We start from the raw sequence: 26,974 nt of genomic DNA on the forward strand, positions 1-26,974 counted from the left end.
GATGGTTTCCATTGTGTCGTAATAATGAAAATAATAATGGCTGCCATTTATTGAATTCCAAGCACTGAACTGGGAATAGAATGCATAGAATCTATTTTGAAAGATGCATATATCTTTATTGTCCAGCTTGATGAATTTTCACAGACAGAGCACTCCTGTGCAAGTAGCATCCAGATCAGAAAACCAAACTTTATTAGCAATGCTCATGTCCCCATCACACTTCTTCAGTCTCTACCTGCCAAGAGTATATTTGATATAACAACCCCATATTGACATTATGGGGTTGTATTATGATCTTCTGTTTAGCTAAAATTTAGAGAAGTCGAGACAATTGCTGAATGAGTATCTGACCCAGTATTCTCACCCTACTATATTGACCCTCTATTTAATATTAAAAATCGGTCATTTATTCAGCACCTATCCTGTGGTCCATCCCACCACAAACCTGACTCTTCACTTGAATTCCCAACCTCAGTTAATGGTTTCACCATCCAGGTAGCTAAGCAACTGACCTAAGAGTCAATATTGATCTTTTTTCCCACTCACCAGCCTCCCCACCCCCCAGCCCAATATCTGTGAGCCCTGCCTTTGCTTCGTCTAAAATATATCTCAAATCAACTCATCTTTCTCCATCTCCATTCTACCGACCCACACTAGTACAGGCCACTGTTGTCTTACCTATGTGACTGCAGTAATCTACTGTCTAGTCCCCATTCTCTCTTGCTCTCCTACACAATACGTGTTCCAGATAACAGAGTAGATCTTTCAACATGTAATTCAGATATCATTCCTCCCCAGATTAAAACACGCTGGTAGCTTCCTATTGAACTTAGAATAAGATCCAAGTTCTTAACTCTGGACTGCAAGATTTCACATGATAGTGGCCCTGCATCCCTCTTTGATACCCTATCATACCAGACTGCCCTGATTCACTCTGCTTCTCTTACTTCCATTTTCTGCATGTGCTGTTCCCTCGTTCTGGAATACTCTGCCCCCAGAGTCCACATGGCTAACTATGTGTCATCGTATAGACTTCAGTCTCCTGTCACCTCCTCAGAGGCACTTCCTCCCACTAACTCCCAAGTAACCCCCAATAACCCTCTATCCCCGTTAACTTCATAACATGTATCACTATTTGAAATTCATTTTCTTATTTGTGTATTTTGGGTTTCCCCATATTTGAATGTGAATTTTATGACAGAAGGAACTTTGTATGATCCATTCCTGTATCCCAGTACCTAGAATATTCTGACATACAGAAAGTACCATTTTGATGGGACATGTCAAGTTTGAAATACTGGTAGGTCACCAAAGTGGAGCTATATCCAGTGGATAATTAATCATGAAATAGAAGCTGGCAATTTCACCTTAAGTGTGTATTAGTTACAGTACAGCTCTGAATGTTCTGATATAAAATGGACTCTGTAATGGCTCAAACATATAGAAGATTATTTCTCTTGTAAAGTCCAATATTGATGATCTCCATCAGCAGGCAGCCTCCTCCAATGAGTGATTCAGAGATTCAGGTTCTTTCCATCTTGTGGTTCCCCAGTGTCACCATGCTTAGCTGCATCTGTACAGCAAAAGAGGAAGATTGTGTAGGACCACACGTGGGAGACTCCTGTGAGCCAGGTTCTAAAGTAGTGTGCATTCCATTGGCTAGAGCTCAGTCACATGATCACATCTAACTGCAAGGCAGGCTGGGAAATGTAGTATAGCTGTTGCAAATGAGTAAAAAGACCTGGTTTAGGTACACAGATACCTGACCTTCACCACAGAAGAGTGCTCAAGGCTTTTCAGAGTTCCTCAAGGCTTTTCAGAGAATGCAGCTGTAAGCCAGTCGTGGTGATTATGGAGACTGAGAACTGACCATTAAGACCGTGACTGACATCTTTTGTTGATCACAGAGCAGACGCGACATACTGTCTGAGCCTAGGAGAATCTGCCTACAGATTTTGCCTGCAAGTGCAGCTGCTAACAGAACGAGTGTGGGTGGTGGTTCCCTTTCTCCCTTGATGTCTATTCCAAGAGCCAGAAATCTGCTCAGGCTCAGCTGAGCTTCTGCTGTCCCCAGTCTAGGTGACATGCTTTCCAAATTTTGCCTCCAGCCCTTCAAGAGGGAGGGAAGTTTCGTTAGGCATTTTAGGAGACAGATGCCTTGAGGAGAATGCAAAAGGGACATATTAATAGCACAGTTGAGGTTATATTCTGCAGATGTGTGACAGCCTGACAGATGCTGGCATACAAATGAGACCGTGCCATTCACCCTTAAAGCAGCCGTATGTAAAATAATCATTGTCATCATGAGAATGATGATAACTGATATCTATACAGTTACTTTCCACCAGACCGCCCTAAGCACTGAGCAGACTGTACAGACTGGGACCCTTTTGCTTATCGTCTCTGAAGTGCAGCCACCTCCGGGGTAGGAAGCGGCCATCTTTCAAAATAGTCTCGGAAAAACACCAACCACCAGACAGGCCACCAACCATCGATAAATCATATGTTGTTTAGCACCATTTCTATAATGCCTCTTATCCACTAAGGAGGCAGAAGAAACATGGTTCAGTATAGAAAAATGTGGGGTTCCCAAAGTATGGTATGAGCATCCCTGAGGTGGGAGGCGAGGTTCTTCTAAATACTACATGGACGTTTTTTGTTTTCATAATTATGTATTTGTGATAATGAATATTATAAAATACAACTATCATATCAATCCTATGATATTACAGATACTGAAACATCCATTTAAATTTCAAAGTGCATATAGGTAAAGAAAAGTATTAGTAAATATTAAGGCAAGTGGTCTTGCAATGTGGTTTTTAAAAAAGTCATAACTTCTAGTGACTAGCATTTGGTGTGACATTGGCTTTATGGTTGAGAACAGATTCTTTGGAGTCCAACAAGCTTAAAATTCTCAGCCAGCTCTACTACTTGCTGGCTGTGTAAGCTTTAACATGTCTTTTAACTTAGCCAAGCTTCTACTTCATGATCTGTAGAGAGGAGCTCTGAAAAAGAGGATTGTTAGAATTTTTTAAAAAGGTGTTTATACACACACACACACACACACACACACACACATACACACACACACGTGTGTATATATGTGCATATGTATATACATATATATACACATACATATATGCTTAGGGCAGTACCTCGCTAAGTAAATGATCAGTAAACAGGGACCACCACAAAAGGAAACTAGAAAAGTTGAGTGTTAGAAGGGTGGATTCTGTTGTGCTGAATTCATTATCTGCGTCATCTTCTCAAGTCTAGACACCTCCTTTGGTTCTGCAGTTTGATGTTCTTTGCAAGATGTTACTCATTATACCCTAGTTACCAGATAGCCGCAGGGTCTCTGAGGTCCAGCCCTTGTATTTAGCACCATATCAGAGGGAAGCGTTCCTAGCCTTATGGCACCTGGTCTTGAATCCTCTTCCTTCCATCTGTAGCCAGTCTGTCCCTGTTTTGTGTAACAGGTTCTGGCTAAAAGTGGTCAAACTTTGGCCTTAATCGGTTAACTACATCAGGACAATAATAAATCATTTCTAGATTAGTGATTTTCTAGGGCAAGAGGCAGCCCCAACTTTTCAATGAAAGAAAATTGCTATAAAAGGATGATTCTTAATTATGAAAACTATGGTATACCTAGGATCCTTTGAACTCTGTTCTCAGAACTAAGAATGAGTTGACCTGGGCTCCTACCTAGTCCAATATGGGACCTACCACATCAAGTAAAAAGTAAATATACAGTCCTCAATAACTATATACTGATCACCTAGTTTGTGCCGGGCACTGCGATAAGCCATGGGGATATAAGAGTGAAAAGAAACAAATTTTCTGCTTTCAGAATGGCATTCACCAAATAATCACACTAATGAGTGTATTATTACAAACGGAAATAAGTCCTGTGGAGAAAGGGAATATGGTTTTGTGAATGCATTTTTAAAAACCTGATGTAGACTAGGGAATAAAAGAAGGCTTTCCTGAGGACTGATTGTTAAGTTGAGATTTGTAAGAGGAAGAGTATGAGCTAACTTGGCAAAGAAGTGAGAAAAGATCAGTCCACCATGTACAAAGGTCCTGTGGCAGGAGGGAGCATGGTATGTTGGAGGAACTCAAGAAGGCCCGAGGGTGGAGTAAAGCATGGTGTGAGCAAGCTAGAAAGATAGCACAAGACACACCTTGCATAAATCCAGTCTCTAGGCATGAGACAGAGGGTTTCTCTGGGAGAAAACAACTGGATTCCAGGGGTACTTGATCTCTGACTTGGTCTTTGTCAGCCCTCTGCATCAGCTTCGCTTGTCAACTGAGCTGAGGCCCTTTTGGATTTGATTCCCTATCAGGGAACCATAACCAGAACTCCTGGCTTCTAGCTCTGTCACTCCTTAGTACTAGGGACAGCAGTCTTCCTTTTGATCCAATAGGATTCTGCCGGGCAAGCTTTGAGGGGCGCTGTGGGGCTCGTACAGATTTCTCTCCCTTGTTGCTGCTGTGGCTTTCATCCACAACTGTACATATCAATTGTACATATCAATCTTAGTCTGGCATTTAGTGTCATAGGAGAACATTCCTTCCAGTGACACGTCCAGCACATTGGCCTGTGCGTGCCAGGGCAGCCCCCTCTTTGCCATATTAAATGCAGCCTTTGCTGGGTTGCCTTGCTTGTGTGGTTGCTGTATCTGACACCAGACCTAGGGCTTTTGGGGTCTGCGGATTTCTCCTCCCACAGAGCAAGCCCTTTGAGCCTCATGTTATCAGGGGAAAGGGCAAGAATGCAACTCTGCAGACTTCTTTCGGACTTCTTGAATGTCCTTGGGGCGGTATCACTGAGTAGTTGGGAAGGCAGACTCTGGAGTCAGATTCACTGGATTTGAACCCAGCTCCATCTCCTAAAACCTGTGTGACCTTGACAAGTTGCTTAACATTTCTCTGGCCCTCAATCTCCTCATCGGTTAATGGGGATAATAATACCACCTATCTTAGGAGGTTGCTGTGCGGTTTAAATGAGGTTGTCTTGTAAGGTATTTAGCCAAGTGCCTGCACAAAGAGAAGGCTCTATAAATAGTAGCTTTTATTATTTGGGGCATAACCCCAGCCCCCTGTTCTTCTTACCTTGTTGCTTGGATCCCATTCTCTCCTAAGAAAACCACAGGCTAAATGAGCCACACTATACAGGCCTGGCATCTTGGCCTATTGACCTACTGTGAGTTTTCTGCATCTTAAAAAAAAAAAAAACTTCCCTAAAGAAGGCTGCTAAGTCATAAGAATGAAGTAAAGTAAAACCCAGAAACATTTTTTATTTAATTTTTTTAATTAATTTTTTATTGGAGTACAGTTGATTTACAATGTTGTGTTAGTTTCTGCTGTACAGCAAAGTGAATCAGTTATACATATACATACATCCACTCTTTTTTAGATTCCCGTATAGGTCATTACAGAGTACTGAGTAGAGTTCCCTGTAGATAACTAATAAGAACCCATAAACATTTATTGAGCACTTACTATGTGCACTGGAGATGCCAAGATGAATAAAATTCCATCCCTCATGTCATGGTCCATGTAATCTGGAGGGAAGGTGAGTTCAACCAGAGAAGCAAAACCAGTAGGAGAGGGTGTGTGTGTGTGTGTGTGTGTGTGTGTGTGTGTGTGTGGAGAGAGAGTGAGAGAGAGAAAGAGAGAGACAGATTGACATATTACCATGAATTAGCCTTGTAATTGTGTGACTGGCCAAGCAAATCCAAAGTCTGTAAGGCCAGCAGTCAGGCACAGAAAAATCATAAGCAAGCCGGAACACCACAGGCATGAGCATCACAGGCCACATCCACACATGGCCATCAGGAAGGAAGATTGAGAGAGAAGGGAGAGAAACTGTAGTCTCAGCAACCATTTGGAGTCTCTCTCTCAAGGAAGACCTAAGCCTTTGTTTAAATGCCTTCCAACGGATCAGTTCAGGCCCACCCAGGATAATCTCCCTTATGATTAAATTAAAGCAACTGGTTAGGGCCTTTAACCATGTCTGCACAATCCCTCACAGCAACACCTAGATTACTGTTTGACTGAATAACTGGGAAAACTTGTGCATATGTGCAAAGCGGCTGCTTTCTCTCTTTTGTCCTTCAACTCACCTGAGAGAATAAACCTTGTTAGCCTACCACAACCAGAAGCATTTTAGAAATGTTTAGCCTAAGCAAGTTAACATATCACAAAGCTACCAAAGTGAGTATGTGGACAGAGGGAGACAGACATGTAACCATACTAAGGAAGATGAGACTAACAGTTTTGGGGAGCCTCTATTAAGTAGCAGGTATATTACATCATCTCCTGTAGTTTTCTTCCTCTCTTTGTTGATAAATTAACAAGTTCAAAGGCATTTGAGATTAGGTAACTGGTCACAGGATTGGGGATTAAAATCTAGATCTGTCTCACTCTATACTCCAGTAAAATGTACTCTATCACACTATCTTAAATTACGCAAATAATAATACACGTTAAGTGTATTCATAGAGGTGCGTTCAAGGTGGTGTGGATACACAGGTAGAAAGAATCATGAAAGAAGGGCTAGAACACTTCATACAGAAAGGAACACTTCATACAGAAAGGAACACTTGGGTTGGCCTTTGAATGAAGTATTGAGTATTTTCTAATGAAGAAATGTCAAGCTCTGTGTCACGTGAATAGGAAAGAGTCTGTGGTTATGGGACCTTCACATACCCCACCCCACCCCCAGTCATAGAGGACATCTTATCCCAGTGTCTTTTGAGCTCAACACATACGTAAAATCAGTACCTAATAGGGCACCGTGTGTCTCTTTGTCAGTCCTCTCATATTGAGTCTAGCGATTGGCAAAACCCTCCATGAATATTTGCACACTGGCTTTTTTTAAGCTCCTAAGAGAGGAATATCCTTGGAGTCCTCTTTGGAGATTTCCAGTGTGTTATCATCAAGCGACATGTCCATTCAGCTGACAAGATCTGGATGCTTTGTAATCACTACTTTATATCCAAAGATTAAATTGAGACTTTGGAAAGGAAAGAAAGACTTCAAAGAAACTCATGTGCCCTAAAACGGAATCCAACTCTAATATGCTCAGTTTGCAAGGCCATGATAAGGCTATTCTCCACCTTCAGTATTGGCAGACTTTAAGTGCTATCTGAAAAGCTTCAACTGCTTTTGCACATGGGTATCTTACCCAGGTAAACTTAGATTCCACTCTCCAGCTCGGCCTGCAGACAGGCTTCCTGCTGGACTCTGCTGTCATTGGTTGGCTTAGATAAAAAGAAAGGGGGGGAAAAACACCTTGTCAGTATCAGCAAAATTAGCAGTGATAAAGACAGAAGCATATGAGGACACCTTCAAAAGCCCACAAACCTAATGCATATAAAAGCTACCTTTGAAAAAATGCATGTTTCCTTTGAAAGTTGGGATTATTCAGTCCACTGTAAAGCCCTTTAATGAATAGCCTTTTCTCCATTATCTTATTTGATCATCAAAATTTCTCAGAGACGGACAGAGTTAACAGAACGATACCCATCCAAAGGCAAAGAAACTGAAACCCAGAGAGAGAAAATGACTTTCATGTTCTCCGAGCCAGAGTTGGAATCAAAACGGAATCCCAATCTTTTGACCCCATTTTGTTACAATGACAGTATTTATCACAGTATTATCTTCAGTTTTACCCAGAGATGAGGTTCCTGGTCTCTCAACTCTCTTGGAGATGGTTCTAAGCCAAGGAAACTACTTTTTTTTAACTGTTTGTTTTCTTGGTTTAATAATCTGTATTCATTATAGAGACTATAAAATGACCTACAATCTTACCACCTAATTTTGTGTATATACAACGAATTTTCATCGCAATTTTAACTTAATGCTAGCTAACTCAACAATAAGGGCTCAGAAAAATAAGTTAATAAGGAAATAAAAGAAAAGGGAAAATTTTTGTAATTCTTGATTTATCCAGGAAGCTTTCTCCTCTTCAGTCTAGGGCCACACACACACACACACACACACACACACACATACACACACACGTGTGCACATACACATCCCACCCTCTCACACATACACACTTTCTTTCTCACTTCTCTGCTTTATTTGTCTCTTTAGCAGTTATTACTACCTAATATACTGTATATTCTATTTATTTATCTTGTTTAGTGACCATGTCCCCTACTAGAACATAGGCGCCACAGATCAGGGGGATTTTTGGTCTGCTGTGGTCACTGCTGTATCCCCTGTACCTAGAAAAACCCTGGCAGATTCTTTGTGAATGTTTATGAAATACATGAAGGAACAAATGAATGAATGGACCCAAGCTAGGGTTACCGAAGGATAACTTAATGCCAGCCTTAGAATCTAATCCCCCTGTAAGATATAACTATGTTTCCTTCCATTCTGTTCTCTCTCTCATTTTTTTCACATGGCTATGATCAGACTGTATATATTTTGTATCTAACTTACCTCACCTAAAATTATACACGTATATAATAAGCAGAGAAAATATCTTGTCTTTTTCCATCTTAAAATACTACAACTTCATCAAAAGAAAATGTGGAAACGAAAACTCATCATTGAAAAGAAAACTATTCATAGACCCAGCCCATTGGAATTCTCACTAACATTTGGTACTTTTGCCTCCTAGGTCATCAGTTTCAGAGTGTAAGTTCTAAATGACATTATGATCACACTAAAGATGGAATTTTTCATTACAAGTTTTTTAACAGACTTGGCATCTCATTGCATACACAGTTAAATGAGATCGATCAGAATTTACTTAATCGTTTCCCTATTTCTGTATATTTAGGCTGTTGTCCATTTTTTTCTTTTATAATATCGCAACAGACATTTTTTTATAAAAAGCTTTTCCAAATTTGGGTTTAAGGAAATGACTTTTGAATGGTCCCTATGCTACCCTTTAGCATCCTGCCATAATCCCCTTCATTCCCTCACCCCACTGCTGATGTAATTTATGGCTCTGGCTTCTTATTTGTTTGAAGCTCATCCCTTAAGGGGTGACCTCCCAGTGTCTTCAATTATTATTTTAAATGATGCCTTAGGTCATTGCCTGGCACAGCAGTGCCCTCACCTTCCCGCCTTCGGCCTTCCAAGCATGGAGCTCAGCTGCCAAACTGGCTGTGCCCCCTCCCGTCTTCAGCACTGCTTCCAGAGTCCCAGCAGAGAGGCAGATTAACCCCTTTTGTTAGCAGAGGTAATTTGCCTGGGCTCCGCATTAATAAGGAATGCCGTAAGCGGTTGGGGTCAGGATGAACAGATCTGTCAAGCCCCAGGGTTAATTTAATAGCAATCTGTTGGCTTTCTGCCTTGTATATTAGCCATGAATCCAGTGCTCTGTTTTGCTTTTGCCGTTTAGTTCTTTGGGACAACAGGGGAATAATTTGGATAGAGAGCTCTAAAAGATAGGAGAGAGAAAATTGACTGTCAACATGCATCATTCCATTTCCAAGATAATACAGAGAGCCCCGCACTGCTCCCCTCCTTTCTCCTTCGCTCCCAACATGAAGGGCACAACCACGTATGCTGGAGGCGTGTATCTCCCTTTAGAACAGTTTAAGGGAAAAGGCTGGGTTTCTAGGTGACGCAGATGTGAAATACGCTCTCTTGTCATCGCCATAAGCCATTGCATTTTTGGAAACTAGACTCCTTCTCCCAAATGTTTTTAGAACTCAGAAAATCCTCTGCAGTTAACAATTCAAGAAATCCCTTCTCACGTTTCTGTCTCAACTTACGGTTCCAAAAAAAAAAAAAAAAACATTCATCACATCAGGGAACACAAAAATCCTAGGTCCGGTGCTGTGTCCAAATTCTGGTTCTGAAAAATGTAGCCCCCAGAGTGGTCGGTGAATTGAGAGAGCACAGGTTCAAAGCAGAATCCCTGTTGGATTAGCCAGGGGAGTTTCCAGAGGGCCAGAATTACATCACTCGGAAAGGCTGGCTCTGTGACGGCCATTCATCAGGGGAGGAGAGTGGAGTGTGGTCAAGAACCCAGGCTCTAGAGTTGGACAAACTCGGGTTCAAATCCCAGCTCCACCCTCTATGGTCATATGACCTTGAGTAACTTAACATCAGTCAAGAACATAGGCCTATTAATAATATTAACATCATAAGGGTGAGATGAAGGTCAAATGAGACAATGCATGGCACGTGATAAACATTAACTACTGCTTATTATTACCTTCCTAGTTGTCCTTATCACTACAGTTACTAAAAAGAGGATTGGAGTCATGGTTTCTCCCCTGAACCCCATAGAGTCAGACCCAGAGAAGCCCTCTAGTCAAAAGGAAGATGCTTGGGGATGAGGGATGGTGGGCAGGCTTAGAGGTCCAGGATGGATGGGAGGGAAGGAAGGAGGAAGGGTCCAGAGGCAGCAGCCCTAAGCAGACTCAGTTCTGATGCAGTTCTTGATGGTGGAGGATGTTCCTGGTTTCATACGTATGTTTAAGCCCTTCATTTTCACACATTCTAACTTGTGGGCTTTATTTTTAGGTGAGAAAAAAATAACCGTAGATGTGGCACCTCCCGCTACCACACAGCCAAGATCCCTTCCAGTTAAGCTTGTTTTTAGAGCTATACTGGTAGAGGTTGAGAAAGCTGACACCAGATTTTCTTGCCCTATTTTGAGAAAAGAGAAACATGCTCACTGGCACAGTAGGGCATGGAGGCTCTTTCTGGAGGGTGATAAAATCTGACAACAGCTGAACGCTAACCTCTGCTTAACCCCACCCTGTATCGTGGCCACAAAGCCCAGGGCAGGGGTCAGGGGACTGGGGAGAACATCAGAGCTGCAGCTTGGGGCCTCCTTCTGGGGGGCACTGGCCCCTGCTCCCCAGCAAGTGATGCTAACTGCAATAATATTTATAACTCTGGTAGCAGTTGAGTTGAAAGGTAGTATTTTGTGAATCAAAGGAACCCACATGCTCTGGAGACCCAAGAAATATTTGCATCTGGATTTGTGAGGGAAATTGTAGTAAGATGAAATGTTAGTTGTCTCAAGCTAATTTTAGGAAAAAAACCCAACAGGATTTATAAGAGGTAATTGAAAGGGAAAGAGGCACAACCAAATATAAAGCCATTATTGCACCAGATGATATGCCGGAGCATGGGTGATGTTTGATAATAGATGACTACTTTGTTAGCGCTAACGTGACTAAAAATAGCAGTAGAATTACTCGTACCTCATCTAAATTCTAAGGAGGAGATTATGTTCCCAACTTCATGAAAAGCATAGGAGACTTTTATCCAACCCAGTCTAATAGCATTATCTGTATCAAGTTACTGCTTGTTGATTCAATGCAGTGTTTTCCAAAATGTGATATATAATCTCCTGGCACAGACATCAATATGTTCATTTTAATGGTTAAAAGCATTTATCTTAGGTACGGAATATTATTTAAAATGTAACTAGCTCATCAAACCCATGATTTTATGAATATTGGATTACTGCTTAGACAAGGCTAAGTAAAGAAAAAAGTGAGTCGATTTAAGTTGATGTGGAGAAAAAATGTTAAGTTAAAAAATGCTACCTAGTGACATACAGGTGGGGCGAAATCACAAATGTGACTCAAAAGTGAGAATCATTTTGGTTCACAACATCCACATCACAAGGCCTGTCCTTTGCAGGAAGCTGCTGGGTCCTTGGACAGCACCTCAGCCCCAGCCAGGTACCACCGTACCTGGACCCAGGTCTCCCGAGCTCTCAGTAGAGGTGGGAAGGGATCAGCCCAAACTCACTCCCACTGAAGACGTTTGTTTCCACTGGGTCACCGTCATAGATGAAAGGCCAAATGTTTCATTTCAATACACAAGGATGTGGTCTTTAAAAATAGAGGTATAATAATTCTTGATCAGAAAGGAAAATACTGAGGAGGAAAAAACCCGATGATAAAACTAACGGTATATTCCATTGGAGGCTCAAACTGTCATGCTGTACAATTGGATGGCTTCGTTTGAATGCTTAAACTCCCACATAAACTCTAAAGCGAATCACAGCTTACAGAGACTTGAGGTCCTGTATATCTTCAATAAGAGAAATTTTGCATAATTGCTAAAGAGTACAAATCTTGCACCTGGGATAAAATCCTAGTACTGCCACTCTTTAGCCATGTGACTTGGGGCAAGTTACTTACACACGCTGAGCCTCCGTTTCCCCCCTTGAAATAATGGGGGTAAGAAAGTGCTGATTATAGAGCTGTTATAAGGATTAAATGAAATAAAGTACATGATATGCTTTTGCACAGTGACTGACCTACAGTCAGTGCTCAATAAATGGTAGCGGCTATTATTATTATTATCGACATATTATTTAAAAACATATCATTTTAAAACATCGAAGGGATTTCATGGAAGAGGATTTGCAGTCTGTCCTAGATATCATGTATCAGCCCAGGAGTTCAGATAAAGATTCAGATATGTTGGATTATTTAGTTGGAATATATTGGATTATTTAGTTGGAATATATTGGATCATTTAGTTGGCATGGGGCTGGTTTCTTAACCACTGTTGTAAAATGAGAAATGAAAACCTTTGCCGCTTGATACATTTTAGCATGATTGCATGAGCAGGTAACTTTGATGTGATGGGGCATCTACATGTTATGAGGGATGAAATCCTGATAAGGAGCCAGGGAGACCTGAGTTCTAGTGCTACCTATGGCCACTGGGTAACCCTGGGCCTCATCTGCCCGGGACCACTAATACCTGCCTATTTGCTCACAGAGTTATGATGAGGATCCCCCGTGTGTGCTCATTGCTAACACGGTACGGTAAAATAAGGCGGTGATGCTACAGTTACCCACAAGGCTCCCCGTTCTCCTGGTCCCCTCCTTGACTCGTCTGTGCCAGATATCGTCGACATCAAGCCAGCCAACATGGAGGAGCTCACAGAGGTGATCACAGCGGCCGAGTTCCACCCCCATCACTGCAACACCTTCGTGTACAGCAGCAGCAAAGGGACAATCCGGCTGTGTGACATGCGGGCGTCGGCCCTGTGTGACAGGCACACCAAATGTGAGTAGCCAGCCGCCCAGGGCTCGTGGCAGGGATGCTCCACTGGCCCCTGACATGTGGGAGGAGAAGGGGGAGGGCCTGGAGGGATTTGATCTCCTTTGCCACCTCAGACACACTGGGAGTAAAGAAACTACACATGTTGGCCTGACCCGGGAGTCAGTTCCATGTTTGGTATTTTGACAAAGAGGAAACCTCACGTCCAATCCCACAAACATTGGCTTCCGGCTGTGGAATACAGAGATGAACAAGACATGAGCCCTGTCATGTAACATTGTGACATGATCTGAATTATGTTTTAAGATTCCTCTTGCTGCTTTGGGGAGAATGAACCTGCAGAGTAGAAGTGGGGGGGACCAGTTAGGGGATGGTTGCGATATCCAGGCAGGAGATGCGGGTGACCTGGACAAGGGCAGGGTGTGAAAATGGAGAGGAGTGGACGGGTTCTGGACAGATCTTGGCAGTAGAGTTAACTGGACTTGCCGGACAGTGTGGAAGGCTGAGAATATACAGGAATCAAGAATAGCAGCTGGGGACACTAAGTTAGCACTGTATTGTGTATTTGAAAGTTCTTAAGAGAATAGGTCTTAAAAGTTCTCATCATAAAAAAAAAAATTGTCACTATGCATGGTGATGGATGTTAACTAAACTCGTTGTGGTGATTATTTTGCAATATATACATGTATCAAATCATTATGCTATTCACCTAAAACTAATATAATGTTATATGTCAATTAGACCTCAACTTTAAAAAAAAATAGCAGCTGGGGGAAAGGGTTAGTGGCTTCTTGGAGAGAGTGAGGCTTTGGGAACCAGCGCCCTAGAAGGCCCAGTGATTCTAGTGGGCACCAGGGAAGGGCTTCAGAGAGAAGGGATGGGATAAAGTCCACCAGGCTGACAGGCCCTGGGATGACGCTGGAGTTTTCAGGGCGTTGACTGAGCAAAGCAGCTCCGAACTAGTGGGGGCTGAGTGCTTGGGGGACCAAAGGCTAAGACCGATGTAAGCGGGTGAAGCAAGAGTCAGCTGTGGTAGCCAGAAGGGGCCCGGAGCTAGCAGGGAGGTTTTCTAGAAGACAGAACTCCCCAGAGTAAAGGTGCCTAGAGGAGCCATGAGAGCTGTTTGTCTGGCCAGCACCTTCTGCCGGGCGCCGCTCTGCCACTACAGCCTGGACAGCCGGGAGTGAAGACCTTTCTCTCCCACAGCCTCAGCTTTCGATTTTAATTCCTATGGGACCTGAGCGATGTGATGACTCTCTGTGTAGGTGTACGGCTAGGAGAGGTGTGAATATCTGGGTCATTTTGATCATATCTGTTTGCTCATTCGCCGTGAGGAGTATTGCACAGGAGAGCTGGTATGTCTAGTGTAGTGGGATGTAGACTGTGTGGATTCCAGAGTCATACAGACCCAGGTCAAAGGCAGTCTTCACCCCTTATTAGCCGCCTGACTTTGTCCAACTTTCCTTTACCTTTCTGAGCCTCAGTTTTCTCATATGTAAAATGGGTAAGATAATAACATCCACCTCATGGGTGTGTCATGGGGATTAGATGAGATAACTATTAAGAATTGTTAATGAGTTGTTTCATACTAAGTGTGTTTTAGGCTTCCAGGAGATTTCAATTCAGATGATCCACATTTCCAGTACTCAATCGCCATTGTGTAGCTAGTAGCTACCATATTGGACAGTGGTGATTTAAGATTTCCTTCATTGCAGAAGGTTCTCTTGAAGAGTACCGATCTATACTGTTGGCTCCTTGAGGGTGTGGGCTTACTTTGTTTTGTTCACTGCTGTTTCCCTAGCACCTGAAATAGTACCTGGCCCATGATAGATGCTTTATCGATGTTTGCTGGTGTCTGTGCTGGTATTGATCTTTGAGCAGTACTTACTTATAAGCCAAAAAGGGGGAAATGTTCAAGGCAGAAGGATCGGCACGTGCAAAGGTGCTGAGGCATGAAAGGTCATAACACTTTTGGAACTGCAGGGTGACTGATATGGCTGGCATATAGGGAATGACTTGGAGAGGGAAGAGTTGAAGTTCAGGGGGAAGGTAGGAGACTGGTCATAATGGCCATGATAATGGACTTGAATTTTCTCTCAAAGTCAGTGAACAGCCCCTAGAGTAACCAGGGGACTGATTGGAATTATTTTTTGGAGAAGTTGCTTAGACTGAAGGCAGAAGGATGGAGGTTGGGTTCTGTCTGGGAGAACAAAGAGTCAAGAAAAGAGGTTAGGAAGATTCAATAACGTACGCAAGGATTTCTTAACGATGCACTATTGAATTGGGGGCACCCGATCCTTTCTTTGGGGGAGGCAGCTGTCCTATGCATCGTAGGATGTGTAGCCGCATCCCCAGCCTCTACACACTAGATGCAGGCAGCAAAGGCCAGTTATGACAACCAAAAATGTCTCCAGACATTATGATGTATCCTGGGGTGAAAATTGCTCCCAGCTGAGAATCACAGATCTAGACTGAAATTCACTGGCAATCCTTCAGCATGATCTTCTTGTATCTATGATGTATCCATTACTATTAAGCACTCTGAGGGGTACAGTGGAAAGGGTAAGACATCTCCTAACACTCAAGGAATTTCACGTTTGGCTGGGGAGGCAAGACGTACCCAGGACACCCAAATGAGTGGTAGAGACGATTAGGAGTTGGGATATTTGGGGAAGTGGGGAGAGAGGGACATTGGAGGTAGACCCTACAGGGGAGGCAGAGGCTGAGTGGTAGTGTTGAAGCAAAAGTAGGAATTGGTTAGGTAGGACCTTAGAGAGAAGGGTGTTTGGGGTCGTACACACAAGAATGGGCAAAAGCCTGAAGTTAGGAGATGACATGAAACCTTTAAAGAGCAAGAAGTGTTGGGCTTGGGTTAAAAGGGGAATATGGAGGAAAAGAGGTCAAATAGGGATGATGGTTTATATCAAGTCAGTCGTTGAAGGTCAGAATCAGAAGTTATGCCTGCATCCATTCATTCATTCATTCATTCATTCATTGAGTCCCTGCTCTATACTCGGAGTCTGGCTCCTATGGTAACCAGTCCTTCTTAAACTTTTCCACCAAGTACAGCACTCCCAGACCCAGGCTGTGAGCCTGGCTGCTCTGCAGGAAGGGCACCAAAAGGCAATCCAGCCTCTCTGATGTGCTCTGGGTGGCCCGGCCTCTCAGCAAAGGCAAAACTGCACATGCCTGCCAGAGGCCTGAGGCTCCAGGGGAGGTGCTGACCATGGTGGATTTTCTTTGAAGTCTTATTTTGTCATCTTAAAATTTCACATGGATTTTGTATTTTATTCCCATAAAATGACTACTTTCCATTTAATTGAAATATTACATTTCTACCCATCCCCAAATTTCAAGCAAAATTGACATTTCCAAAAGATGCAGCATTTATCTACGGCTTCCTATACCACATGGTGCACCCCTATATCGTCCTCCTTGCTGACCTCCAAGGATGCATACATGTGCCTCAGTTTGAGAAGCACAGCTCCAATATGTGGAGAGCAATTGGAGATCATTTGGCTGGAGAACAGAGCTATAGAATTTATGTTTTATGGAAGATTAACACAGTGGTGGTGGGAAGAAACATAGGAGAATTAGAAGGTTCTGCTTTAGTCTCAATACAATGGAAATTCATAACCCAGGTAAGAATGGTAACACAGGGAACTCTACTCAATACTCTGTAATGGCCTATGTGGGAAAGGAATCTTAAAAAGAGTGGAGATATATATATATATATATATATATATATGTATAACAGACTCACTTTGCTGACCACCTGAAACTAACACAACATTGTAAATCAACTATACCCCAATAAAAAATAATTAAAAAAACAGATGGTAGCTATGGAAATTGAAAGAAAGGAAAGGGAAAAAGAAACATTTTTCTTTCAAAATAACTGTGGGGATGTAAAGCGATATTAGAGATTGGTGTTCGTCACACGTGGATATTACTTGTTCAATATCCTTCCCCTCTAGACTGTAAACTCTCTGAGGACAAGAACTGAATCTGTTTCGCTCACATTGTATCACAAAGGACTGACACACAAACAGGTGCTCAGTAAATATTGATTCAATAAATAAATTTATGCCTGCGAGTTGACATAAGTGGCACGTGGATTGCGGACTAATAAGAAGCCATACTGAAGGAGAGTGAACGGTTGAGGACCAGTCTGGGACATGCTGTGTGGGAGGTGACATTAGCTGTCTGACCGGGCTTGAGGGGCCACCAACCCAAAGTGGATGCCAGAGATGGCACGAGAAGCCCGGTGTGTTCACAGCCCAAAGCGGCAGACACCAGCCTGGGCTCTGGGGTCAGACAGACCCACAGGAGGGCTGGATAGTGAGGAGGAAGCTGCCTGGGAGGCTTGGTGAACTCTGAACTCAAGATGGAAAAAGGATAAGACCTTAGGCATTTCCGGAACTAGAATTGTTTAGAGAAGAAGCTTTGGAATCAGAACGCAGCTCTGTCGCTCAGCAGCTGTGTGACCCCCAATGAAGTTTTGAATCCCTCTGAATCCCAAGTTCCTCCTCTGAACATAGAAATAATATAATAAAGACCGTCTCATAGGGCTGGCTGTTCCCAAGGAGTAACTGTCCTCAAGTGTATAAGAGCCTAACCCTCTGCCAGGCACACAGGAGACAGTGAACGGCAGCAGCAGTTACCACAGTTACGCCTCCTGAGTACCCCCCGCTTCCAGACCTGCAGCTCTAAGAGGCCTGAACCTCCAACCTTTACTCCATGTCCACAAGCCCCATTAGTCATTTATTTAATTAGTACTTGTTGAGCACATACTATATGTCAGGTACTGTACCAGACTCTGGGGACACACTGGTGAGCAAAACCAGATCTGCTTTCTTCCCTCTTAGAGCTCAAGGTCTATACTAGTGAGGGTCTTCAGAAGAACAGCACCAATAGGAGATATATATATATATCATATATATACACATATGCATATATATACACACACACATACACATACACGTGTGTATGTATATATAAATGTGAAAGACTTGTTATAAGTATTCATAACAATTAAGGTCATGCAATCACAGAGGCTGACAAGTCCCAGGATCTTCAGTGGGGCTGCAGGAGAGCCAATGAGGTAGTTTTAGTCCAAAGGCCAGCAGACTCTTGACCCAGGAAGATCTGATGGTCCAGTTCAAGCGCGAAGGCAGGAAAAAAATTCATGTCCCAGCTCGAAGGAGTCACACAGGAGAATTCCTTCTTGTTGGGAGGAGGGTCAGCCTTTTGTTCTATTCGGGCCTTCAACTGATTGGATGAGGCCCACCCACATTAGGGAGGACAATCTGCTTTACTCAGTCTGTTAATTTAAATGTTAAATTCATTCAAAAATACCCTCCTAAACCCCCAGGATAATGTCTGATGAAATATCTGGGCACCCCATGGTCCAGTCAAATTGATGCATAAGATGAACTATCACACTGTCTAAGGAGGAAAGACGCATTCATCAGAGAATCACAGATAGATAATGACATTGTGACTGTAATAAGTGGTACGAAAAAGAGTCTTGTGGTGTCGTGAGGGGATGTGACAAGGACCTTATACCGCAAGGCAGTGTCCACCGAGATGCTACCTAAAGACTAAGATGTTCCCTGGGGAAAATATTGGGGAGGGTCATCAAGCCCTCGCACCCAGGAACCCCCTGGGGGCTGCTTCTCCCTGCAGCCTTGGTCCCACACAGCCCTTGAGAAGTAGAGCCCAGGGGACAGTCCCTAGGGAGGCTGGGAGCTAGCTGGCCACCTGCAGACCCCTGCCTCCCCACGCCCTATCCCGACACCAGCAGTGCTCTGAATTGCCAGCCGCCAGCCTCCTAATCTAATTAAGAAGCGAACGAAATTCATTTTCCTGACTTGTCCAAAGTGCCGACCTTCGTCAGTGTGCATCTCCCTTTGTTTGGCTGCTGCAGCGGCAGCGGCCCGAGCTCCCGCCAGCTGGGAAAACAAGTTCAATCTGACCCCGCACCTGACATTTCATATTGATTTTCTCCATCCTCCTCCAACACCAGCCTTCCGTCGACCACGGTTCAGCCGGGGTGTGCGAACGGAATGGAGACAGTTCACCAGAGTTCAAAATGAAAAGCAACATTGGCTTTCGGAGATGAACTCCGAGAAGGAGGGTCTTTAACAACCATCAATGTTTAATCAAAATGCCGAGGAGTTCCGTGTTATCAGAGCTGCATATGTTAATTTCCATACGTCCCTCGCTCTGCATACTCAGCAGGGGTTGGAAAGGATGATTCTCTTCCTCATCTCTCAGTTTTTTTTCTATCGCTTCTGGCGGTAATGACAAGGGTTGTATCTGCAGTTTGAGATTCTAATGGCTGAAACAATAGGGTGTTGATGGCAGCAGCAGCGTCTGGCCTGAATCTTGCTGTTCCCTTTTAATGCGTGAGTACCGGGAGTTGAGTGAAGAAACTGGCCAGGTGTGATGAATGACAACCAAGGGAATGAGAGAGAAATTAGATCTAAACTCCTTTCCAAGACCCACAGGAATCTGGTCCCTGTCCACCTTCCCATTCTCAGTTCCCTGTAGTCTGGCCACACTGGTCTGCTTCCTGTGCCTTCAACACACCAAGCCCTTTGTGCCTCAGGCCCTTTGCACAGGCTCTTCCCCTCCCTGGAATGCTCTCCCACCAGGCCCTCCCTTGTTTAGACTGCTCTCATTTTGTAGGTCTCTGGGAAAATATCACCTCCTCAGAGAGGACTTCTCTTTTCCCCCCATCTGCACCCTATTTCTACTGCATCACCCTATTTTATTTCTTTATGTGTTTCTTAGTACTCAGCTATAGATGTTTGTTTTCTTCCTCTGTCTCCCTGACTAGAATGTAATCTCCATAAGGACAGGGACTTGACTTTACCAACCCCTGCATTGCCAACCCAGCTACAAATGGGGCTTCACTGAACAGCTGCGGTAGAAAAGCAGGCAGGTGGGAAAAGACAGATGAAGGAAGGTGTTTTCATTTACTAGAGTTGCTATAACAAAATACCATGAACTGGGGGGCTTAGAAAAACAAAATCTTACTGTCTCCCTGTTCTGGAGGCTAGAAGTCCTAGACCAAGGTATCAATAGGGTTCGTTTCATCTGAAGGCTGTGAAGAAAGGATCTCTTCCAGGCCTCTCTCCTTCGCTTGCTGGTGACCATCCCCTCCCTGTGTCTTCACATCATCTTCTCTCTGCACCTGTCTGTGTTCAGAACTGCCCTTCTTATAAAGACACTCATCATATTGGATTAGGCTCCACCCTCATGACCTCATTTTTTAATTTAATTACCTCTTTAAAGACCCTACCTCCAAATATGGTTACATTCTGAGGTACCGAGGATTAGTACTTCAACATAAGAATCTGGGGAGGGGGAACACAATTCAGCCTCTAATAGAAGACCTGAAAGTCATCCAGAGCACAGTCCCCGGAGCTGACAGCTCCAGCTGTGGGTCCCAGGCCCGCTCGTTGCAGGCAGCCTGGGCAAGGCGCCAATGCTGATCCTTTCCTCCAGGTGGTAAGGATGAAAAGTGGTCACGGACCAGCTCTTAGTACAGCCCCTGACCTGTCGTGAGCACACAGTGTGTGGGACTCTTATTGAACGTGGTGGGGGACAGAGGACAGGGGCAATAAAAACCTGTACGTGGAGCCTCTGCACCTCCCCCGTGATCTCCATGTGTTTTATGGTGACGGTGCCTGGATACTTTCCCGTGGTGCCGAAACATACTTGCTCTCTGAACAAAGAGGACTTAAACTGATTTTAGAGGCGATGAGGTGCTAAGAAGCCTGTTTCCTATTCAAAAACCACTCATAAGGGGAAGGGGTCTTGAATAAGTAGTTTGTTTTTACAGCATGAAAGGAAAGCAGCAGGTTAGGAGTATGGGATTACCAGATACATACCACTATATATGAAGTAGATAAACAACAAGGACCTACTGTATAGCACAGGGAACTATATACGATATCTTATAACAACCTATAATGGAAAAGAATCTGAAAGTATATATATGTATATGTACATATATATTTATATAACTGAATCACTTTGCTGTACACCTGAAACTAACAATCTTGTAAATCAATTATACTCCAATTAAAATAAATAAATAATTTTTTTAAAAAAAATTTTAAGAAAAAGAAAAGTAGCCATTGGAACCCTCAAATGGAAGTGGGACTAGAGAAAGAGGTTCCTGTGAAGGTCCCTAGAGATGTAACCTGCCAACTCCCTGTGAACAGTTAAAGATGGAGCAGGTGGGGAAATGCCTATGATAAATGGGAAAGCAGCACGCAAGGTTACAAGCCCACCCTGAATTCAGCAGTGTGAAGAAGAATACGTGTAGACAAAGACTGGGGCTCTTCATGAAAGGGATGGTGTCAGGGCAGCAAAATTCGGGCAGCTTTCCTATTTTCCAGATTCTCAAGGTTGTAGTTTTACTTCTATAATTGGCAGAAGCTTGGTGGATAACAGGAGAGCCCGCTGGGTACTGCAAGTGTAGAAAGAGGAGATTCCCGCTACACACACCGTTGACAGCACCTGTCTTAGGTACTGGGGCGGGCCAGGGGGTGGGGAGCCCAGGATGATATTTCCTGTCTTAGCCCATTCGGGCTGCTATAATCAAATACCACAGACTGGATGGCTTAAACAACAAACACTTATTTCTGGAAGCTGCGAAGCCCAAGATAAGACACCAGCAGATCCAGTGTGTGGTGAAGACCAGCTTCTTGGTCCATAGATGGCCATCTTCCCTCGCTGTGTCCTTGCATGGCAGCAGGATGTGAGGGAGCCTTGGAGTCTCTTTTTCGTAAGGTCACTAATCCCATTCATGAGAGCTCCACTCTCATGACCTAATCACCTCCCCAAACCCCCTTCTCCAAATACCATCACACTGGGGATTAGGTTTCAGCATACGAATTTCAGGGGACACAGTCATTCAGTCTGTAGCGTTGCCTGTAAGCACAGCCCAGAACATGTCTGCTTTGTTTCTTCCCTTCTGTCAAACTAAACTGACAGTAGGGAGTGACTTCAGAGAAGGGCCAAGATAGGGAAGGAAAATCAACATGGTGTCCACTATCAGTCTCTGTCCGCGGCCTAACTGGGTGATCTTAACCGGGTTACTTAACCTCTCTGTGTCTGAATTTGCTCCCCTATAAGATATGACTAGTAGCGGCACTTAGCTTATTAGGGGGCATGAGAGGATTAAATGAGAAGACACCATGAAGCCTTAGAACAGTGCCTGGCCCAGGCACTGAGAAGAGCTCCGTGTTTGTTATGGTCGTGAAGATGATGCTCTCTTACTTCCCTTCCAAACGTGTCTAAGAGCAGGAACGGGGGAAAAGCAGTCGTGATGTAGTCATGTCAGCAGCCATCATCACAGGGAACTTCTGTGACGTTTACTATACCCAGAAAGTAAGCCAAGGTCCTGACAACGCTATGGGGGGCATCCTAGTATCTGTCACATTTTACAGATGAGGAAACTAGCTAAGAGGAGGAATGATACTCCGCGGCCACCAAAGAACAAGTGACACCTGGGGTTTGATCCAGACTTGTGCCTCTTAACGAGGACTCCAGAAATCACTTGCTCAACTAAGATTTATTCAACATCCACTCATTCCTGCCTTCAGGGAGCTTACATCCTAGCGTGAAGGGAGGAAAGAAAATATATACTAGTACACAAATGAGTGAGATAATTTCTGACACTGATAAAAGCTATAAGAAAATTAAAAGGGTTAACGAGTAGCCAGGGTGGTGAGGGAAAGCCTTTGAACTGAGACCCGCATTGTCAAAAGGAGCCAAACAGAGAGATAATATCAAAGTAGGAAGACCTTGACATAGGGACAAGCGTGTGTGTTCAAAGAAGAGAAAAAAGGCCAGTGGATGGAGCTCAGTGAGCTGGGAAACAGGGTGGAGGGTGACGCCGAAGAGGCAGGCTGGGGCCAGATCATGGAGAGCCTTGCAGACCAGGGCAGAGAGCCTGGATTTCATTCTAAGTGTGATGGAAGCTAGTAGACGGTTCTAAGCAGGCAAGTGAATACTCTGTTCATGGTCTTAATTTGCTATAAGGGTTGGCAGGCCAAGAAGCTCTGGGACCAGTTAGGAGGCCCTTGCCACGGTCTGGGAGGAAATGACAGTGGCTCTGACCGGGGCTGGGGTGGGTAGTGATGGTGTGATAAGTGGACAGACACAGAATCTACTGAGGCAGTAAGGCTAAGAGGACTTGCTGAGAGGCTGAAAGTGGAGAGGTGACAGAGAGGGAGGATTCTGAGAAAACTTAGGCTTTGGTTTTGAGCTGCCGAGGGTATAGTGGTAACACATACTGATGAAAAGACTCAGGAAGGAACAGGTTTGGTGTGGAAAGACCAAACACACGTCTCTTTTGGATGTGTCCGGATTGAGATGCCTATGATACGCACAGTTAGAGAAGCCTGGTAACAAATGGATACCTGAGTCTGGAAGTCGGGACAGATCTGGGCTGGAGATAGAAATTTAGGAGTCATGAGCATCTCACGGTCTTTAAAGCCATGGGACAAGGTGAAGTCACTTAGGAGAGAAGATGTAGATGCAGAGGAGTGGAGAGTCCAGGATGGAGGCCAAGGGCACGTCAGCATTTGCCAGTGGGGCTGGGGGGAACAAGGGGCAGCCTTTTACACGAGACTGAGGATGAGCTGCCAGGGAGGTAAGAGGAAAACCAAGGGGTGGCGTTGAGGGAGCATGTAAGCCGAGAGAAGGGAGTGATTTAGAAAGACACTGGGATCAGTTATGTCAGATGCCTCTGCAAGGTCAAGAAAGATGAGAGTAGAGAGGCGATCGTGCGATTTAGTCTCATGGAAATCTTTGGCCGTTAATTAGTTAAAGTAAAAGCAGTTAGCAGACTGCCTGGCACATAGGTTCCCAAAGCATATTTGCTGGATGAAGTCAATCACAAATGCGAACTCCATGCTCAGTGTCTGATGACACAGAGCAGGTTCCTCAGTTGCATCTTAATTCCGTCATAGTTTGGCCAGACCTGCCTCACTTCTCACCTGCCCCAGAGGTCCCATCCTATTGAGAGGGTGTGGCTTGTGCTGGGGACTTGCAGGAGGGTGAGGAGCCATGGGTCCTCTCAGCGGCGGTGACAGGCAACCTGGCAGCACCCGTCCTCTTGCATTGGCTCTACCGGTGAGACTGGTGCCCTTCCACACTGGCAAATCTGCAGGTCCAAATGTGGCCACAGAAATTCCCTCCTTCAGATGAAACCAAGGCAGGCTGGCTGTCCAGGGGTAGTCAGCCACAACCCTGCAGTGCACTTAAATCTGCCTGTCGTAGGCCTGGTGTGAAGATGCTCTGACCTTTCCATGTTGTGGGGAAAAGGTATAAGCACTTTAGGCTTTAAAGTCTTAGGCGTTTTAGTGAATAGTGTCATTAGAAAAACAGCTTGGTTTCCAATGCAAACGGGGCAAAGTTTGATGCCTAACCTAATCATCTAAATCAGAAATTCCATTTTCCTTTAAAGGTACGTATAGCGGAGGGGGGTGGATATTAGTTTTGAGCTCTTCTAGGTCTCAATTAAGTTTCATAGCAACCGAAGAAGATTGGTTTTAGTAACCCCAGTTTACAGATGAGGCACAGAGAGGTGAAGAAACTTGCCACAGATCACATGAAAGAGCCAAGATTTGAACCCGGGTCTGTCTGCTTCTGGGAGAAGAATGAGAAGAATGAATTCTTCTCCTGGGTATTTGACAGCAGAAGAAAGAGTGATCTTTTTCTAACATCCACAAGGATAATTTCGCGGGACTCCATTTTATATAATCCCCATGAGCTGGATTCCTCAGCCCAACAGCTTCCAGTGGCAGCACTAACTCTGCCCTTTGCACAGAACATGAAATCCACTCTCTCATTCATCACCTTCATCTACAAACTTAATTGCCAAGTCCTGATTCCATAGGCCACTAGATCCCTTAATAAACCTACAGCTCATTCCCCAGATCTCTGATAGAATATGTCCAAAGGCATCAGCTGAGGCTGCAGCTGCAATGCATCTTAAAACCTCTGAGGTTTGGGACAGCTTGCAAACGGGATTCAGTATTGATTGGGGGTGTAATTAACAGTGTTTATTTCAGGGGGGGGGGGCTTGGTTAGGTTAAAAAGACAAGGCCCTTTATTAAAAATGCTTTTAATTTTATTAAAAATCCTGATGACAGGATTACAAACACACACAGACACCCACGCCCCTGCTCCTGGAGAAAAGCCAGAGCCCTGCTACAAGCAGCAGAATTCACGGAAACCCACCCACTGCCCCAGTCCAGCGTCTACCCCATTCAAGCTTAGCAGCAATTAGCAGCAGAACAGGCAAGGCCCAAACCATATAGTATAAATAGAATCCCTTCCCCCTTCCTCATTTCCATTTTTGATTAATTTAACCAGTTCTGTCAATTAGTCATCCTGGAGACTCCAGTTGAGTGGATTTTCCTAAGAACAAGAAAGCTTATTAATTTTGGAGGCAAATGTCATTCATTAGCACTTGCCACTGTCCCAGGTCCCGCCCTCTCCCCCGCAGGAGGTCTTAGATAAGAAGGCAGCAGAGCCTGAAACTGGTTCAGGCATGTGGCTGCAGCCCCAGAGACACACAGAACAGGAAAGGTTGGCCATGAGGTTATAGGTGGCTCTGGTTGCTCTGGGCTTGGGACGTCTCAAGGCCACTTACCTGTCATCACGGTCCATGACAAGCCATCACTGGCAAAGCAGTCACAGACACCGGATGAGCATTCTCAATTTGAGTTTCAGGAGAACGCCAGTCCAGGGGCTACCCAGGAGAAATTTTCCCCAGGGAGGGACATTGACCTGACAGAGCCTAGGGAGGACTCTGGCCAGGGCAGGATGGGTCTTACAATTGCCTGTCTCTTCCCACCAGAGGGGACATCCAAGTTCACCTCTTCCTTTTTGTATTGAGTTTCCTATGGCTGCTGTAACAAATGACCACCAACTTAGTGACTAAAACAACATAAACTTGTCATCTTATAGTTCTGTGGGTCAGAAGACTGACATGGGTCTCACTGGCTAAAATCCAGGTGTAAGGAGGGCTGTGTTCCCTTCTGGAGGCTCAAGGGAACAGTCTGTTTCTTTGCTTTCTCCAGCTTCTTGAGGCCATCGCATTCCTTAGCTTATGGTCCCTTTCTCCATCTGAAAGCCAGCAACAGTGGGACAAACCCTTCTCCTGCCCTGTCACCCTGACTCTCCTCTTCTGCCTCCCTCGTCCACATATAAGGACCATCGTGATTACAGTGCGCCCACACAGGTGATCCAGGCTCATCCCCTTACTTTAAGGTCAGCTGATGAGCAACTTTAATTCCACCTCCAATCTTAATTCCCCTTTGCCGAGAAAGGGAACCTATTCATGAGTTCTGGAGATTAGAACATGGACATCCTTGAGAAGACATTATTCTGCCTATCATACTCTTTAAGTTTCACCACGTAGGCTAAGTACCCTCCATCAGAGCACCTGATATGATAGGTTGAAATGACCTGTTTCCGCTTCTGTCCCACTAAATGGTTTTCCTCCAGGAGGGCTAAGGCTGTTTATTTTTCCCTTCTACACTTAGCATCGTGAAGGTGCTAAATAAATGCTTGTAGAACAACTAGAGTCACGCAGTTTGATGAACTTGTACCCACTCAGTGCTTCTCTGTACACAAATGAAGAGGCTCCCACCAGAGTGGCTTACCCCATCTGTGTTCACTCATTTCTAGCTTTGGAACGCTTTGGAATTCATAGACAAAGGGAAGTGGGGTCTGTGAAATGATGGTAATCCACCTACTGTTCATTTATTCAACAAATATTTCTTGTTGCTACTATGTTCCAGGTGCTGTTCCAGGCACTAAGAAAATGGTACCTCCTTCCCCCATGGCACTCTATCCAGGTAGATTAAGAGAGACAGCAAACACATAGGTAAATACGATAAGGCAAGATTTGGTGAAAAGTG

The 26,974-nt window shown here is 44.3% G+C and overlaps 1 protein-coding gene across 2 annotated transcripts in view; it reads left to right on the plus strand.

The window, feature by feature from the left end:
* PPP2R2B (protein phosphatase 2 regulatory subunit Bbeta) overlaps nucleotides 1-26,974 on the plus strand; it is a 431,534-nt gene that overhangs the window by 369,647 nt on the left and 34,913 nt on the right. For both annotated transcript variants that reach the window (XM_060008592.1, XM_060008593.1), the window contains one exon: nucleotides 12,861-13,025. In XM_060008592.1, the coding sequence (XP_059864575.1) occupies nucleotides 12,861-13,025 (165 nt within the window). The remainder of the gene's footprint in view (nucleotides 1-12,860; nucleotides 13,026-26,974) is intronic.

Source organism: Delphinus delphis, chromosome 3 (genome assembly GCF_949987515.2).
Source record: "Delphinus delphis chromosome 3, mDelDel1.2, whole genome shotgun sequence".
Taxonomy (NCBI): Eukaryota; Metazoa; Chordata; class Mammalia; order Artiodactyla; family Delphinidae; genus Delphinus; species Delphinus delphis.